The sequence below is a fragment of the Uloborus diversus genome, chromosome 9, assembly GCF_026930045.1.
Source record: "Uloborus diversus isolate 005 chromosome 9, Udiv.v.3.1, whole genome shotgun sequence".
Classification (NCBI taxonomy): Eukaryota; Metazoa; Arthropoda; class Arachnida; order Araneae; family Uloboridae; genus Uloborus; species Uloborus diversus.
The window spans coordinates 5,413,729-5,433,449 of NC_072739.1; the positions used below are offsets into that span (position 1 = coordinate 5,413,729).

A 19,721-nucleotide genomic window follows, 5' to 3' on the forward strand; every position below is an offset into this window, starting at 1 on the left:
TTATTTACATGAACAGCCAAAAATATTCTGGGATATTAAAGTTACGGAAAAACAAAATCGTTTCTCAAACGTTCAAAATTTCAATCAAAATAACAATAAAATAAAATGCGCATAAAATGTTTCGACAGTTAAAAATTTAAAGAAATTCCTAACACTATCGAATAACCGCTAACAGGAAATGATTCAAACACTTGAACGAAAAAGCAAAAGAAAAAGATAGACGGAGAGAGATTTCTTTTTTATTTTTTGCGCTCGCTACACAAAGCACAAGAATCATTTTTATTTAGGCTCTCACTTGTTGATTATTGCAAATATCATTGCGGTTACTATTTCGGTGATTAAATGTTGCTTATCGAGTACTCAAGAAAATAATGATAGATACATTTAGTAGCGTTTTGAATGATGGAATTTTCGCGACAGTAACGGTAACCTGAAAATAAACAACTAACGGTACTACGGTATCGTAACGGACTAACGGTTAACTAAAAACCATTAAACGTACTTTTAACTATGTTTGAAAGCCCTAAAAGCTACAAAATGATCAAAAGCTGTACTTACTTGTTATTTTAAAGAATTATCCTACAAAAGTTGAGATTTAATCCAATAGTGTACTTCATTCAATGTGAAAGACGTAGAAGCCACGCGTAGTGCAGCCTATCATTCGTCCGCCATATTGAAGTGGTTGAATGGTGAATGTATGCCGGAAGCGCATGCGCCAGCAAGTCATTTAGCGATTGCTTGCTATTTTGGCACCCCTGTCTACGACTGTCTGCTACTTTCGCACCTCTGCTTTACTTCCTGGCCAGTATGGCACCCTTGGTCACCATGCTTTCACCTTAGGGGGAATATATTCACTCGTCTGGAACCTCTGGTTATAACAGTGTAGGAGTAAATAGAACCTAGTGTTACATTTTCTGCCATCACGTGGTCAGAAATGTACTGAACCAAAACCTTTATATAAATTCACATGCTAAGCATTAATTAAGCACTATTAAAGCGGAAATGATTTTTTTTTAAAGTGGAGTTAATCGATTTGGCAACTGAGACATCCATATATACAAATGTATTTATTTATGTATCAATACATAGAACAGTAAAGTTTTGTCAGTTAACCTTCATATCTGCATCATAACAAGAAAGTTGTTACCCAAAGGTGTGGATTATAAATCGATTTTTTTTTTTTTTTTTTTGTATTTTATTAAGGTGAAAATTGGTAATTTAGAAATGTACTATTTATAAATAAATATCATTACTAACTCTTCTACCTACTAAAACACGTTTATTCTATTATATTTTTCGTTGGTTGGATAAATCGGAAGCTTAAAAAATAGATAATTCCTTAATTGAAAAAAGAGTTTTATACAGGAATTATGCCGTTTTTGGAGTAACATTCTTTCATAAGTCCTTGATTCCAAACCGGGAAATAAATCTGTATAAAAGGGAGTCCAAGCGCGAAAGATAAGAGCCCCAACCACTCACCGTATTTTAAGCTCATAATTGATCAAATGACTTTCGTTGTATGGCATTATTAGTAATTTCTCTAGTCGTAGAGATTTCAGTTCCATTAATACTACTAAATGTGATAAAAATCGGAGATATTTTTAATGTGTCTTACAATCGCATTTCACGAAGTACGAATCGATACGCGTCAAACGTTTAGTCAAGCGTATTTTCACGCTTTGTAGTTTAAAAGAAAAAAATTAACACAATGAAAATTGAAATGGGATACTTTTAATATAAGATATTGGAATATTTTGTAAGCTTAAAATAAAAAACGCAAGACATTCTAAAAGTTAAAAATCAAAATAGCATACATATCTTCTTTCCCTGGCATCTTCCATTTCATACCTTGAGAGTTAGGTTTTCATTTATGGAATTGATCGCTGTTATGAGTTTTACAGTTTTCGCGTAAAGCTTGTTCCAGAAAGTTTTGCACTAATTTACAAAGCAGTTTTGTGTTATATCTTTTTCTAAATCCTAAGTTGTCTGTATATGAATGAAATGATTAGACTTCGAATAATTAACTTGTGTTGTTCTTTTGCTACGAATTCTTTATGAAATGAATGACATCGAAACATGAGAGTAAGTGAGGTCGGGTTGGAAAATAACATGAAATCTTACAATGTGATAGAAAAAGTAAATTTTCCACAATTGTTAGGCTTCAATATTTTTAGTACTGAGAGCAAGAATAACTTTCCAGATTTTATGAACTGCATATTTACATTGGAAAATTTGAACGAAAAGTTTTTGTCAGTGTGGCGGTAGAAGCTCACCTTACTTTAATGAATGCAAAGTTAAATCCATTGTGTATGTCAATGTGTGCCTGCAGAAATACGTCTAGACATTCTTTAAAAAGCAAATTGTTCTGTAAGCTTCTGGCCTGTTTTATTCACTTCTCATACTTATGATTTTTGAACAGATTGGTATTAAATGAATGAATAAATTACCAACGGTTTAATGCACAAAAATTGCAAATTTCTGCAGACACGTGTTTTGGGGTGACAAGGAACCCATTTTTCAATGCAAAGAAGTGTGAGCTTTTGGGTGAAAAGTCATGCGAGGAAGAATTCCTTGTGACTCCGAAACACTTGTCTGCAGTCATTTGCAATTGTTGTGCATTAAAACGTTGGTAATTCGTTCATTTGATTTTCAAGCTGTCATTTAATTTTTAAAAAGTTGAATTGGTTGGTAAGAAATCCAGTTCTGTGTGTCTTCCTGAACTACGCCTATTGAATGTTGTTGGGCTGTTTCGAAACCAATACTTCGCAACAATGGGAAATGTTAAGAATATATAAATTTTCAAAAAATTACGGTGGATAGGGAGCGAAAACGTTTAAAACTATCAGTGCAAAAATTAATTGCACTGTCCAGCAAAAAGCGTGACTATTTTCTCGAAAACATTTAATAAAAGCATATTTTTTTCATATAACATAACTGAATGCACTTGATTATGGATAAAAATTGAGTTATTTTCTGAAAAATGTCTGTGTTATTCACCATCAAAATATGTGCAAAACTTTCTGAAACAAGCCTTATTTCACTCCTCTAAAAAGAACTACACTCCTTTAGAAAAGTTTACCACTTTAAAAAAAACTCTTATCTCTTATTAAATATAACTGTAAACAATCGAATTTACTTAACTTTCAAAAAAAATAGCACACCCAAAACACATTAGAATCGTGATACGTCCCATGAAGAATCGCATCACATAAATGCTGGTCTTGACCCATGACTAACAATTCTGCTTTCACGAACAGGATGCATGTTTATTTGTAATGATGTGTATCATCTTCAATAACCTTGTTCGGTAATGGGAGAGTAAAACGTAAATATGTCATTTAAGTATAATAATTGCGTATTTTTCGACTTAAGTCCATCTTTCCTCTTGCACGGTCTTTCTCCGATATTTTAGGCAAGTAACGAAATTAAGACTTAGTAAATGGTTCTTCCTGTAATGCGTATCGTTTTTATTTTTTTCAGCATAATTTATGATTAAGTCAGTCGTATGTTCAAGTAATTATTTGTGGCTAATTATTTCTCAACTTCATGGCTCGCAGATTTCAACAAATATACGTGCGACTTCAAACAATTATTTGCATTAATTTTGTCAAATTATTACCTAACTAGGGCGAGTCAAACGTTTTCCAATAAATTACTAACTATTTTTGTAACGATATACGTACTTAAGAAACCTAGAACTATCATGTAATAACCTCTTTAGGCCATTTTTCAGCGAGTTCTTTGATACCACGACTTCATTAAAATTTTGTTATGATTCTTATAATGATTATCACAATCATAATAATTAATATTGATGTCAGAATAACCATCTTGTTATAGTGCTGTCGTACACCGAACATTCCCCTTTAGCATGGCATTTGCTTCCTGATGCCTTATGGCCTAAGTCGAACTCATAAAGCAACAGTTCTCTAATTAGTTTGGTTTTTCTACTCTATTTTGACTCGTCCACTTTACATACCTCGTATCAGAACTCAATAGAATCAAATAGAAAACATTTAATCGGTAAAATATTTTATTTTTCACTTTACGTCATAGAAAAACAAACTGAAAATCTTCTACCTTTTTTTTATGGTTCAAATTCTCTGCCAAAAATATATCAAAATGTTTCAATGCAAGTCTTATAGCAAAATACATTCTTATTTCTTTATGTACCATCAATTTCCAAACACATTTTCAATTTGTTAATTTTGGAAAAGGTTCTTAACTATTATTTCACTTTGCCCCCCATTCCCCTATATATCAGTAATGTCCTTTAGGAGATGCTTGGGTATTGAACGATAGTAAGAATTTCTGAAAGTAAAATCTTGCTTAAGTATTCATTTGCTGGTCAGATTAGCTCAAACTTCGCAAATTCTTGACTTTACTTGAAATTAATATTCATGCCAACTGTACCCTCACCATCGTTTCTTTTCTTTTTCTTTATCTTTTCTACACGTTCTACGGGGTATAATTCTTTAGTTTGGAAAAAAAAAGTCTGCACTATCTCCACTTCTCTCATAGTACGCGTGACGTAAGTTGTGGGCCCTTAGGCAAAGAACGGCCTTGCTTATAAGAAAAAATCTTCACCAAAGACGAGCTGACCGCCCGACGCATCGTAGATGACCTCCAAATATGATCAATGTAAAAAAAAAATGAAGGAAAAAGGACTTCTTCCTCGTGGCTCTTCCCATCTGTTTCTTTCAAGGTCAAACGTGAGAATTACAGCATCGAGGCGATCCAGCAAAATTGAGTCTGTTAGGCTTTTCTAAACTAGACTTTCATAAACGTGTAATTGTAATTGCCAATCATGCAGTTTGGGCAATCTATCTTATATAATTAAAAACTGAGCGTAGGTATCTATGTATGTACCTAAGCATCTATGTCCAAATGACAGCGAACTGACCATCGAACTAGGTATCGATGGATTCGTAATCTTCCCATCGTTATATTTGGCTATTTAACATAATCCTCCGGTAATAGTTAGCAGAGATATCAATTAAAAACTATTAATTATAACTTAGTTTTCGACATAAAATCCCTATTTTTCGAAGGCTTTCCTCCATTCAAATTATTATTCAGTGCTTCATCTCAACTTTCCGCAACAATGCTTTTATTAAAATTTATAGCGTGAAGAAAATCAGTGAGACGAAAGATCTTCTGCCATTTTTTGTCTCGAATATGAGCAAATAAAATTTTGGGATTTGTTTTAAAGGCTTCTCCTGTAATCAAGCCTGATTGTTGAGCACGCGGCACTTGACTTAATTTTTGTTTTCGAGGTGGACCCTGCAAAGCCTGGCGACGCAGCTACTATACTCTTAAAAACTGCGTGTCCGTCTGTGTGTGTTTCTGTAACTCTATCTCTTCCGGACTGTGAGTGTCTGCTAGATTAATACTGGTACCGTTGGATACAAGACATCCAGGGAAAAGATTCCACCCTGTCTCGTCCACTTGAACTTTAAGGGGCCGGAGATAAGATGTCGGACATCCAGGTTTTGAGAACGACGAAGGATCAAGTAGTTAGTTACATAACTAAGTGTGGAACATGAACTCACGTCTTAAGGTTGTAAGACTCGCCTTATTCAATATGTATAGATGTAGTTAAGACGTGCTTTTAAAGTTGTGCTATGAGGAAGTAACTGCTTGCGTATTTCAAGGTGATACGTGATGCCTAATCAAAATATCTCATCTGTAGAGAATGTATAAAATGTTGCATGTCAACTGAATAAACTTATGAAGCATCAGTAAAACTTTGAAAAATAAGCAAGTGCAGAATTTGTCATCGACATTGACACCCCAGAGAGTGCCACAGTGGGTCACTGGTTTAATGCCTCCGCAAACCGACACAAGTGGGTACCTGATGACAGTCAACTAACGCCTCCATCCCCACAACTTATTTATTATTAAAAGTTGTAATTATTTAATAAATCTAACAAAGGTGCGACCATGGTTTGAGAGGAAATGTGCAAGACAGTTCGGGGAAGACATACGGGGGTTGATGAATGGGACGAGATGGGTGTGGAGCCCTCTAGTATCAATAGTATTACATGAAATTTTATTTTGGTACGTAATATTAATAACAAAAATTCGAAAAATCAAAACGTTAAATGTTTATCAGCTATATCTGGTCTCCCCTGCTATCATCGATTGATTTTAAATGAAACCATTATCTCTACGTCGCTGCAGTATTGGTAAATGAAAAAAAAAAATAGACTTTTTGTCTGATATCGAAATGACCACATAGCTGTGTGCCACATGTGTCTTTTTTTTATCTTGTGGTTTCTATCTAGATATTTTATCAAATTAGTTGGCGTATAGGCCCAAACTAAAAAAATTAATAATTTTTATACCTCTTATTAAAAAATGCAAAAAAATCCGGTTTTACTGCACTTTTGAGTTTTTAGGTATTAAAAACCATACAGGACTTATTCGGCTATCAACTAACTAGAGGCTAACATTTTCTGGCTTAAATTACCTGCCTTAGATAACTTGATAATTGAATGCAAAGGAAAAACTTAATGTATCGATGTCTATTGGAAATGCAGACCACGTTTTCTTCATTACAGTTTAATATGCTGGAGAGAAGACCCTAGGAATGTACGATGACCTTGAATCACAAGGCAATGATATAAGGAATGGAGTGTTTTGCATGGTAATAGGAGCATTCATCTTTTACTCAGGGACGCTTTAGCTTTTCTTAATCTTTACACGTTTTTACTTCCATCACTTTCTTACTTGTTTGCTCCTTTTTATTGCAGATACATAGATGCATAAATTTTTAATTCACTGCTGTGGATCTGCATCCATTGGGATTTGACCTTCGAATTTTTATGCAAAACTTGAAGCCTGTTTTCAGTGGCAGATTCACCACGCCGCAATTGCTAGGGCCATCCGCGACAGAGGGGCCCGAAAGGGATCCAAACCTGCTTATGAAAAAATGTTTACGTTACGTAAAGGCCTCACAAATGCTTTACGACCGGCCCCCAGATGTGGAAATCCCCGCCGCTGCTTGTTGTGGTCATTTTGAAACTCTCAATACATCGCGATTTAGTCTTCGAGTTTGTGAGGAAATTCTGAAGCCTGTGTTACTTTTGGTCCTATCAATTCATCGCGATTTAGCCTTCGAGTTTGTGAGGAAATTCTGAAGCCTATTCTGTTACTTTTGGTCCTATCAATTCATCGCGATTTAGCCGTCGAGTTTGTGAGGGAATTCTGAAGTCTATTCTGTTACTTTTGGTCTATCAATTCATCGCGATTTAGCCTTCGAGTTTGCGAGGAAATTCTGAAGCCTCTGTTACTTTTGGTCCTATCAATTCATCGCGATTTAGCCTTCGAGTTTGCGAGGAAATTCTGAAGCCTATTCTGTTACTTTTGGTCCTATCAATTCATCGCGATTTAGCCGTCGAGTTTGTGAGGGAATTCTGAAGCCTATTCTGTTACTTTTGGTCTATCAATTCATCGCGATTTAGCCTTCGAGTTTGCGAGGAAATTCTGAAGCCTCTGTTACTTTTGGTCCTATCAATTCATCGCAATTTAGCCTTCGAGTTTGCGAGGAAATTCTGAAGCCTCTGTTACTTTTGGTCCTATCAATTCATCGCGATTTAGCCTTCGAGTTTGTGAGGAAATTCTGAAGCCTATTCTGTTACTTTTGGTCCTATCAATTCATCGCGATTTAGCCGTCGAGTTTGTGAGGGAATTCTGAAGTCTATTCTGTTACTTTTTGTCTATCAATTCATCGCGATTTAGCCTTCGAGTTTGTGAGGAAATTCTGAAGCCTCTGTTACTTTTGGTCCTATCGATTCATCGCGATTTAGCCTTCGAGTTTGCGAGGAAATTCTGAAGCCTATTCTGTTACTTTTGGTCCTATCAATTCATCGCGATTTAGCCGTCGAGTTTGTGAGGGAATTCTGAAGCCTATTCTGTTACTTTTGGTCTATCAATTCATCGCGATTTAGCCTTCGAGTTTGCGAGGAAATTCTGAAGCCTCTGTTACTTTTGGTCCTATCAATTCATCGCAATTTAGCCTTCGAGTTTGCGAGGAAATTCTGAAGCCTCTGTTACTTTTGGTCCTATCAATTCATCGCGATTTAGCCTTCGAGTTTGTGAGGAAATTCTGAAGCCTATTCTGTTACTTTTGGTCCTATCAATTCATCGCGATTTAGCCGTCGAGTTTGTGAGGGAATTCTGAAGTCTATTCTGTTACTTTTGGTCTATCAATTCATCGCGATTTAGCCTTCGAGTTTGCGAGGAAATTCTGAAGCCTCTGTTACTTTTGGTCCTATCAATTCATCGCGATTTAGCCTTCGAGTTTGCGAGGAAATTCTGAAGCCTCTGTTACTTTTGGTCCTATCAATTCATCGCGATTTAGCCTTCGAGTTTGTGAGGGAATTCTGAAGCATATTTTGGTACTTTTGGTCTTTTGGGTTACAACTTACTAGCAGTTGACCGTCTTGTGTACTCAATACCCGTGGGTGTACTGAATTTGGGATTGTTCGTCTCCTAGTTTGGATCAAAAAAAGCCGAGTTGCCATAAGAGTCTCAACCAATCGGTAAAATCTCCTCTGTGGTAAATACGAGGGACCTTGGGTTGTCAGGCATCTTGTGTTTTTATATTTGTACTAGCTGTACCCGACGCGCGTTGCTACGCCAACAAAAAAATACATCATTATACTGATTTTCATGACAATCGGTTGAACGGGGCAGAAGTTGCTACTCTGCAGTGCCACCTGGTGGCGAGTGGCTTCAATGAGCATATTATGCACCTTCTCCGTGGAAAAATACATATATATAGCAATTTTCATAATAATCGGTCCAGGTACCAAGTGAAGCCGTGACTATACTCAAATTTTGTACTCACGCAGTTTGCAAGATCAATCAGTCGCTAAAAATATCAAATAGAAAAAGTTTTAAATCCCCCCGTTGCATGAAAAGCCATAAAACAATAAAGAAACAATTTATTTGTTCAAACTCAAGAAAAATGGCAACAGCTAACTTCTTATCAATGAGATCTTTCACGCGAATTTATTTCTGCAGCCGATAATTTTATTCGTATTTATCCAATGGATTGTGGCTTAAATTGGAATAAAAAAGGAACTATCGATCGGATTTTTTCGAACTGGTCTATAAACATTCCCAGTACCAAAAATAACAAACGGTGAAAGTTTCAGCCAAATCTGCCGAGTAGTTTTTGAGTTCATGGATGACATACAGACAAACATTCATTTTTATATATATAGATTAACGGGCCATGCACGCGAAGTCCTCTAAAGATTGCTGGGGGATTTACACCTAAACGTGTGTTCTGAACTACTAAGAAGTACGTGAAGCTGGAAATGACTGAGCTGGCGGTGTATTTCACGTATTTCTGCTTTAGCCCTGGCTAATGGGCGGTAATTTACTGAATATACTAAGAAGTGTTATGTTCATCAATTACATCCATTTCTGGGTGGGATTCAACCCGAGATCGACAGCGCTGGAGCGTTTTTCTTAACTGTTTTGATTACAGGGTAGTATCTTTTTCTGAAAATGGACGGATATGCATATGTATTAAATCTACGATTCAGTGCCTTAATGCACATTTTTAAATGGAAATGGCATGAAAATTAGAAGGCTGTAAGATTGAAAATTTAATGAACGCCAAAAGAGCAAAGATCCTATGTCTTTCCAACAATGAACACTGAAACTGAGATTAAAAACTCATGAACGGTAAATGTTTCATTACGATTAAAGTGCGCATTTTGAAGTTTCAACTTAAAAGCTTCCTAATATTTTTATTTAAGGAAGATGACATGAAAGTAGATTCTTGTTGATTCAACGCAACTAATTTCGATTCAAGAAACTCTTTGTGAAGTACTAAGGTTAAGAGCTCAGTATTATGGGACCAAATATTACATGCATCTATTGAAATTAATATATCTTATCTTATGAAGTTCAGATTGATTATGGAGGTTTGTGCTTCTATAGAGTTTGAAGATCGCATGGCAATTTCTATCACAGTTAGAAAACGTTTATTTAAAAGTTTAAAAATTTTCAATCTACTTCTCTAAAGTCAAAGATTCTATGAAGCCCGGAGATCAAGCATGTCATTAAAAGCGAAGATTTTCTGAAAGGATTCCACATTGCTCTAGTTCGTTCGGAAACTCTCTACGCATGTTTGAACGAAGTCAATGCGCAATATTCAATTAATGGAAATCGAGAAAAAAAAAATTCCTTTTCTTTCTTTTGGTGGGTCACATTTTTTCTCAGCCATTTATGTAAGCATCTAATTTTTATTCATTTTAGCACATTAAAACTACAAAAGTATTAAAGTAAAAAGAAAACGAAGAGATAAGTACTGCCGTACTACATTGGATCTAAAAAGGTTGGAATTGAATTAATATAATTCAATTTCCAAAATTTTCATAAAAATTTCAAGACAATTATGAACTGTGAGTTTTTAAACACACTGCAGAATTGTTTATATTCATCAATGACTTTGTAACTCACCTTTGCATATAACTGGTATATTTTGCATTAAAGATTTCTCTACTTTGAGATCCAGAAACCTGTCGACTGTGAAGAGGAACTTTGGCAGCATTGGTCGGATAATTTTAGAAGCAGCCTGCAAAGAACATAAAATAACACATATGAAGAAAAATAAACTGAAAGGGTTGTCAAATACACTGTAAAAACGATTCACAAACGCTCCTGGAAAATAATGGGCAGCTGATGTGCCTAATTTCTTCTAGCAAAGTATCTTGGAAAAACCAGGAACGTTTTCCGCTAAAAGTCAGTAACCTTTCTGAAATTAACCTTAAAACTTTCTGAAGAAATGCGAAATCTCCTCTGTTAAAGCTAATCATGTTTCTAGAACCTCCTAGAAAAATTTAGTAGGTTTAGTGTTATTGATTAGAATCATCCTGATTTACCAAGAAGGCTCCATAAAAATCAGAGCGACCGCGGCCAAAGCTATGCAAGAAGGAACCAAGCATATATCTTGCCTGCAAGTCCTGCCTTGCAAAGCTCTAGCTATCCATGGACTTTTTCGCTCTCATTAGGAGCTTAGTCAACCTGGACAGGCCGTAAGTAATCTTAGGCCGATACACTTAATAAACAGGCTCATTCAATCTTTAAACTGGTTGTTAAAAATATTTTCCACAACAGTGAAAAGTCTGCACGCGTGCAACTTGTAGCGATTCAGAAAACTTTTTTGTGAAGATACTTGTTTTTACGGGGAAATAGGTGAAAACGTGTGAAATCCCGAGACATTCCATGGAAATAACCAGTAACGTTTCGGAATTTTGTTACAGTGTAGTAAGAACACACAACTGAATGTCAGAAAAAGGAAATGGCCGAAGTGCTCGCGGATTTCCCCCGTAAGAGGTTGAATCCGTTTCGGATGTATGTCATTTAAACTATTTGGGGGGGGGGGGGGATTTTCTTATTCAATAAAAACGTATATATTTTTAAACATTCTAACTAAATAAAAAATTGAGGTTACCACTCACCATGATTCTATTCAATTTCATAAAGTAGGATATTTAAAACTACAGAGTAACATTGTTCATTTCTTTGGTTTATTGTATCAAGATTTTGCAGAAAAATCTTTAAAAATCCAGTTCTTTTGCGCTACTTAAGAAAAATATGACACTTCATAGAAGCCAGCACGCATAAGTTAGCTTTATTTTATTTATTTTTAAGTGTTTTGTCAATTATTATAAGGTCAGCTATTTTAGAGGCGGTAATTTGAAAGCCTTGCTTTTGGATTTTTGTTTTGCACGCAGTTTTCGTTATTTTTCGAAGCTTGGTTTGTCAATTTTTGGGGCCCACAAATACTATCCAGATAATCCGAAGATTCGGATAAATGATGGGTCGAATAAACGCGATTCTATTATTTATTATTTCACTTTTTGATTGGTTTAATATTCTACTAAGCTTCTTTTCTTGTGAGTGGAATTCTGAAACGCCATGAAAAGTACTGTTTACGTAACGAAAAACTAGAATGGGTAGAAAACAAAAGTAACGATGTTTCAAGAACTTTCGGAAAGAAAACAAGAGGAAATTTTGAAAGAGTGTGAGAGAGAAAAATGAACGATCGATTCAAGGCTGCAACAATTAGCCGTGGAATTGTTGCAAGCCTTGAATCATTAACTTTAGGAAGCTCGATGAAGGACATTCTGCGTAATGAATTTTCAGAATAATTTAATTAAAAAGATCCGACTGGACAGACTGACAGACATATATTTTTCACTTCTGAAACATCTTTCAGGTTTTTAATGGACTTATGCTATCCAACTCTTTTTAATACCCTTTTTACTTATAAAAAATATAATAAAAATAAATTAAAAATTAATTTGAATTTTAACATCTGGAAATCAAATTATGTTTTTCGCAATCACGAGTGTGTGTTTATGTGTGTGTGTGTGGGGGGGGGGTATGTGTGTTTGTGTGTAGGGGTATGTGTATGTGTGTGTAGGCGTGTGTGTTTATGTGTGTGTGGGGGGGTATGTGTGTTTGTGTGTAGGGGTATGTGTATGTGTGTGTAGGTATGTGTGTTTATGTCTGTGTGCAGGGTATGAGTGTGTGGGTAGTTGTGTGTATGAGTGCTTGTGTGTGGCGGGGGGGGGGGAGAATGTGTATGTGTGTGTAGGCATATGTGTTTGTGTCTGTGTGTGGGTAGTTGTGTGTAGGTGTGTGTGTATGTGTAGGTGTCTGTATGTATGTATGCGTGCGTGTGTATGTGTTTGTGTGTGTGTATGTTTGTGTTGTGTGTGTAGCCGTATGTATGTATGTGTGTGTGTACGTGCGTGTATGTATGCGTGTAAGTGTAGGATATTGACGCAACCTGGAGACTATGCTCGCTATAGGAGCAGCATCGTGAGGAGCCGGTCGACGGTGGTGCTGCAGAGGGGGCTGGTGGGAAAATAAAATGATAGGACCTCAAAACAGTCAAATGAAAGCAAAAAGCAATCGTGATTGCTCAAAAAAAAAAACGAGAAATTTGAACTAATTTTTATACTTTTATTTGTTTTTCTCATTTTATTTTAAGTTTCCTTATAGCTCTGTTTTCCATTTTTATAGGATTTTGTAGGATGTCGTCTTATGACGGGGTAAAGCGTTTGTGTAATGTCAATTCCACTCGCATGCGGTTTTCAGCAGGTACATGGTTGAGGTAATTTAAGTGTATAGGTTTTGTCAAAAAGTTGCTACAGATATAAATAACTGTGAACAGCAATAAAGTACTATGTTTGTTTATAATATCTCTACGGAGTATAAAGTGAAAGTTTGGTGTAAAGAACAAGGAAATCCATGCTCAACACTTAAAGTTTTCAAGCTTTGTTGAATTATTTTTTTTTGCAACGGCAAAGCAAACGGTTTAACAATACTTTTCCGCAAAAAAATATGAGTAGTGAACGACGTTTCTTAAACTTCTGAGATAGCTCTAAGTAGGGTAAAGTGATATGGTAAAATATTTTACTCTGGTTGCGCGCCACCAATCTGGCAATACTTTAACAATGTTAGTAGACTCACTTTTGATTCCATCAAAAAAGAAAGTTAGCTTTAAAGATCAAGATATATAATACAAGAGATTTTCAAAATTTGTTACAAAAATAACTCTGTGTGGTACATTACGAATATTTTTTTTATAAAATTAGAAAGTTCTTGCAGTTATAAATTCAAATACTACTTGAGGCGCACTGATTTTGAGTGCAGTACTTATTTACTGAATATCATCATCTTTTAATTGCAATCGTAAAGTGCGTTTGACAACTTCATACGGGGCAAAGTGAATGGGGTAAAGTATAATAGTTTATTTTATGTATGCATTTATTGATTAATTCAGCTATTCGTTGGTTTAGTCATTTATTAATGAATTATTGAGCCTTTTTTTATTCATTTAATCATACATTTATTTAAACATTCTTTAGTTCATTTATTTAAACATTCTTTAGTTCATTTATTTTACATTCATTATTTCTTTTTTATTTATTGATTTATTTGGTTACGTTTTCCCTCGTATTTGTTTTCTTTTTATTTTTTATTTTTGCAAAGAAACTATTTTAATGAAACACATAAAAATATTTCATCACTTTGCTCCCTCCACGGTATGGGAAAAAAAGAAATTTTCCGGGTTTATTTTATTTTATTTTATTTTTTTTTTATTTTATTTATTTTTTTTTTTTTTTTGGAAAATACATTTACAGCCAAAATTTTTAAAAAATTTTCAATACAATATTTTTTGTAAAATATTCTCTCCTTACGTACTACAGTTTTCAAAATAAATTTCATATTTGCTCATTTTGAAAAAAAAATGCATTTTATCTTTCATTTTGCCCCCACATTCCCCTACTTCTTAGAAACCAAAATCAACCGTTTTACAGCTATTATGCGATGTATGAAAAATCCTAAAGTTACTATCGAGCCAAACACAATTGCGCTGAAAAACATGAACAAATTTGGCAGAAGAAGAGAGAGAAATTGCTATGGTGTGTCTATTATCTTGAACTTCACTTCTATTTCTCCTTTTCACGAAGTGAAGAAATTATTGTCTGCCCAAAAACCATTTCTGAGTCAAACCTACGTAAAGTTATAAGCTATAAGTTTGAACGTAAAGTTTGAACAAAGCATTTTGTTTTCAAGTTCCCCAATTAATCTTACACCAATTTAAAACACTTTATTAATCCTCCTACTGCTTGAAAGGGTAAACAATTTGAGAGGAGCAGCATTGCAAGTAACAAAGCCAACATAATGCTTGGGTTTATCAATAGATCTATTTCAAACAAATCTAAGAAGGTTCTTCCGCCTTTATATAGGAGTTTATTAAGACCCCATTTGGAGTAAGCTGTGCAGCTTTGGTCGCCTTATCTGAGGAAAGATATTTCTGCATTGGAAAGGGTTCAAAGAAGGGTAACTAGATTAGTAAGGGGACTTTCAGATTTAGATTTGATACCAGACTTAATATGTATAGCCTGGAGCAAAGGAGGATCAGAGGGGACATGATTCAGTTGTTTAAATTTATCAAAATGAATGCTGTTAGTGGATTAAATTTTTGCACCGAAAGCAGGACGAGGGGGTCATTGTTTTAAGCTATTCAGATCTCAGGCTAACCTGGAAATAAGGAAAAACTACTACTTTAGTAGGGTTGTGAGCACTTGGAACAGCTTACCGGAAGAGTTGGTAATGAGCAAGGGGGTGGATAGCTTTAAGAGGGCCATTGACCTTCATTGAAGACTAATAAATTGACTAGGACCAGCCTAGCTGGGCCAAGAGCCTGTTGCTGGCCGTCACATTTGTATTTGTATATTCAAGTCAAGCATTTCTCTGACCTTTTCAAACTGGTGGACTTACCTGGTCTCCATAAAAAGGCAAGGGGCCACCCCAGATAGCACCTATGCTTGCCGCCGCTAGATGGGCGTAAACTGCTTCTTTTCTGTTTGACATATAACCTATAAGGAATCAAAATAATCAGAGACCAAAAGCTAAAGAAAACATATACATTAAAACTAGCTTTAAAATATGGTTTCGGAAAAAAGTGTTTGGAGAAATTTAGGATTTTTAGATTCTTTAAACTAAAAATCTTTAGAAGCTTTAAAGTTTTTTTTATTAAGGAAGGCAGCATATATTTGCTTCTTAGTTATAAGAAATCCTTGTTTCAATGTCAATAAAAATTAGTTTTTCGATGAAGGATCATTCAAAACACAAATGTACACAAAGCATTTGCAAACTTTTTGATTTCTGAAAGCTGCTTTTACCTTTTCCGTAAAAATGATATAAGGCCAGTTTTTATTTGCTGCGCAGCACTCTGATACAAAATTACTTGTGTAAAAATAACACTTTTAAGCCGCTGACAAAAAATAATTTAAAAGTACCTCTCACTATGGGAGGTAGAAAGAGACGAATAATCAAACTTTGTAGCGAAAAGTGTGCTACCATTGTCTAAAGGTCTAAATTTCTGATAATCTTTCATTTATATAAAACATACTCCCTGCCAAAAGTTAAGACCGGAAAGAAAATTATTAATTTCCGGTAGCCAATCTGAATTGGAGAAGCTACATTTTGCTGCAGATGCCTTGGAGGATGTACCATGACATAAAAAAAATGTTTACGATAGACAAAGGGGTTACCAAAAATAATCTACGAGGATCCCCAAATTTGTGTGGGTGGTGTATTTACCAATCCGGGTATTTAACTTTTGGAAGTGGTTTTATTTAACTTCTCATAAATTTCAGCTTTAATATAATCCGCATAAATTTCCGCTCCTAGAACCAGAGTACATTATTCGTGACATTGATTCTTGATGAATTTCTTGATACGTTTTTGAAACTTCTAAATCAAAATTTGCGAATAACTTCGCTGAATATCCTCCTAAAGTACACTATGCTGTAAAAGCCAAATAAACTCTACAGTCATGCAACTTCATGCGTCCGAGCGGTACAGAAGCATCAGTGAACAACTTTGCTTATTGTTTGGACTGTTTTTTATTTCCTTTTACAAAAAAGGAAGTATTGTATTCGCGAAAAAATTTTCACTCAAAAGTCGGCCTTAATTTCTATTTTGCTCACCCCCGAATGAATGTTTTTTTTTTCGATTCTACCACACGTGGATATATGCTTAGGAACGTACAGCCACCCGAAATATCCATTTTGACGATCCCCGAGTTGATTACAACGAGGTTTTTCGTGACGTCTGTATGTACGTATGTATGCGTGTATGTATCTCGCATAACTCAAAAACGGTATGTCCTAAAAAATTTAAATTTGGTACGTGGACTCCTAGCGGGGTCTAGTTGTACACCTTCCCTTTTGGTTGCGTTCGGATGTACCTAAGGGGGTCTTTTGCTCCTTTTTGGAGGGAAATCATTGTTAATTTCAATGTAAACTCAAGTGGTGTTATAATTTGGCGGACACTTGGCGATATATCACCAGTCTTTTGGTCGCCAAGTTTTGTCGCCAACGGTGACAAATTTGGCGGTTTTTTTTTTAAATCTGGTTTCGATTTGGCCACTGTTGGGGATATTTAGAGAGTAAACTATTGAATCACATTAAAATTGCCAATAATGGGGAAATGACATTAAATTGGAGTAAAAGGAAGTCATGTGATGCACACATCAGCTCGTTTTTCTTTGGGATTACGGGCTGCCCATAAATGATGTCACACTTTTTTAAACATTTTTGATCCCTCCATTTTTGGTCGTAAAGTGTCGCATTTCACCTCCCCTCCTCATGTCACATGTCACGCAGTGTTTTATAAGCATATTCCCCTTGAAAAATGTGCGACGTCACATTTCTTGTCCCCCCCCCCCCCTCCCTTCCCTCTTGTCACAACCTATCACAATTTCACGAACCGCCTCAAAACGTGACTTCATTTGTGGACAATACGTTCGGGCAAATTGTTTTTCGTGACAAATCAATTTGGGGTGGGGGGGGGGGGGAGAATTATCGAAACGTGGAGCTTGCCAAAAAAGTCGGCAAAAAAAAAATCTCCCATTGCTGAAACTTGGCTGTCGCCATGTCTGCTTCTCATGCAAGTTTTACATTTTTGAAGTAACTTTAATTGATTTTTCATGACTTAATATGTTTATTTGACAGATTGTTTTGCGTTTTAATGGAGATTTCATGTTTTTTAATAACTTGTTTTTCCTTTGAAGAGCTACGTAACTTTTAATTGCTCAGTTTAGTTATTTGACAGATTCTTTTTTTTTTTTTAATTTCATTTCTTTTGTCATAACTTTTCATGTTGAATGCAAGAATGCTTTTGTAGATCTAAGCTTTAATGTATGCATGCAAGAGCGCTTTTGTAGTTCTAGGTTTTAATTGATGCTTTTGTAGATCTAAGCTTTAATTTATGCACGCAAGAGTGCTTTTGTGGTTTAAAATTAAACGTCGATGAAGATTAAAATCTTGGTATTTGTTACTAAAGGCGATGTTTATATTTTTTGTTGTTCAGTTCTATAATCGACGACAGACAGTTCAGATAACAGACAGTTCAAAACATTTGAAGATTCTTTAACACATTGGGGCCCGATGTCTATATTATCCAATCTTATTCATCTATAACAGCGGTTCCCAACCTTTTTTCCCTGGCGAACCCCTTGTGTAGTAAGTAATAGGTAAAAAATGAAAATACACACTATAAAATTCGGCATTTTTTTTTTTTTCAGTTTGATGTTACTTATCACTTCATAACAATAACAAACACATGACGGCAAAATATAGAGGTACAAACATAACTACAAACTAAAATGATAGCTCTTCAAAAAAAAAGGCAAAATTCCACAAAAAAGAAACCCAATTAAAGCTTCAGTACTTTGAAAAAACTCTTAAAATGTGATATTTGGGTAACAAAGAAGCTAAGTTCAAAGTTTAGCTCAATTGTCCGAGTTTTAGTCGTGCATTAAGTTCAGTATTTAAGTTGCATCTGTATTTATCTCTAAAAATGTTGAAAATTCTTCTTCACATAAAAACGTGTTAAAAATAATTTTAAGTTTACTTATTACAATGGCACTTCGCGCATTTTCGCATACGACAAGAGTAGTGTTCGCCGCACTAAAATGATAAGTTAACTAAACATAAAAAATTGACTAAAGATATTTCATATGCTCGGACATGCACTATGTAATGTTTCCATCAATTTTAACTGAATTTTCTGGTCAAAAGCTAAGGAGAAACCAAATCACCTGGCTTCAATTCCATCATTCTCAATGAAAGTGGAAAAACACGCGCCTCGTAATGACAGACTTAATTCTTGGAAAGTAAAATATGTCAGCCAATATGCTAACATTTTCGTGCGGAATGTATCGAATGTTTGAGAGACAACTGAATAAATGTTGAACAAAAAACCGCTTGACCTCAAGACTTTACAACAAACAAGTATCCTAAAATTCTGCCATTATAATATTATTTTTGCGAACCACCTTTATCTCCCTCACGAACCCCCAGGGGTTCGCGAACCACCGGTTGGGAACCGCTGATCTATAACAATACAAATGATACAAAAAAAAGAAGAAAAAAAAACGCTGTAATTTGAACATTAAACACTCAATTGTACAAACTCACATTAAGGTTTTTACAAGTACACGTTTGATTTTAATTTTAGTACTTTGAAAATTGATTGTGTCAGGACGATAAACAAAAATCATAACCTAACTTCATTGTGTCTGGAAGCTAAGCAACAATCACAATGAAGCTTCTTGTATAAAGATGCTAAGCAGCAATCACAATGAAGTTTCTTGTGTAAGGATGCTAAGCAACAATCACAATGAAGCTTCTTGTGTATGGATGTATGTAAACCAAGAATCACAATGAAGCTTCTTGTGTAAAGTTGCTAAGCAACAATCATAATGAAGCTTCTTGTGTAAGATGCTAAGCAACAATAATAATGAAGCTTTACGAATAAGGAAGTGCTCTTATATACTACTTGTTGAAGCTGATGTCGTTGAAGTCATGAATTGAAAAATACTTTGTTTTTACTGTACGACAAATTGAATCCACAGTAGGATATTTCCATTTATTCTTGAGCAAAGAAGAAAGATTAAACTATTTTTTTTCCTAGTACAATTTTTCGTCAGAGGTATTTACCAATTAAACTGCGATACTCTTGAAACAGATAGCGTTGAAACAAAGAACACATGACATTTTCCATTCAATATCTCAATCCATAAAAAGCGAAGCAATTCGCGACATTCTGTGACTGTCACACCCGGAAATTGGGACCTTCATGTCATCCTTGAGATCTGTTCTTTTTGT

The 19,721-nt window shown here is 35.1% G+C and overlaps 1 protein-coding gene across 1 annotated transcript in view; it reads right to left on the reverse strand.

Annotated features, from left to right (window-relative positions):
* Positions 1–19,721, reverse strand: part of LOC129230105 (acetoacetyl-CoA synthetase-like) — a 119,891-nt gene that overhangs the window by 51,720 nt on the left and 48,450 nt on the right. Inside the window, exons 6-7 of the mRNA XM_054864506.1 lie at positions 15,325–15,422; positions 10,483–10,597 (exon numbers count right to left, since the gene is read on the reverse strand). Coding sequence (XP_054720481.1) covers positions 10,483–10,597; positions 15,325–15,422 — 213 coding nt within the window. The remainder of the gene's footprint in view (positions 1–10,482; positions 10,598–15,324; positions 15,423–19,721) is intronic.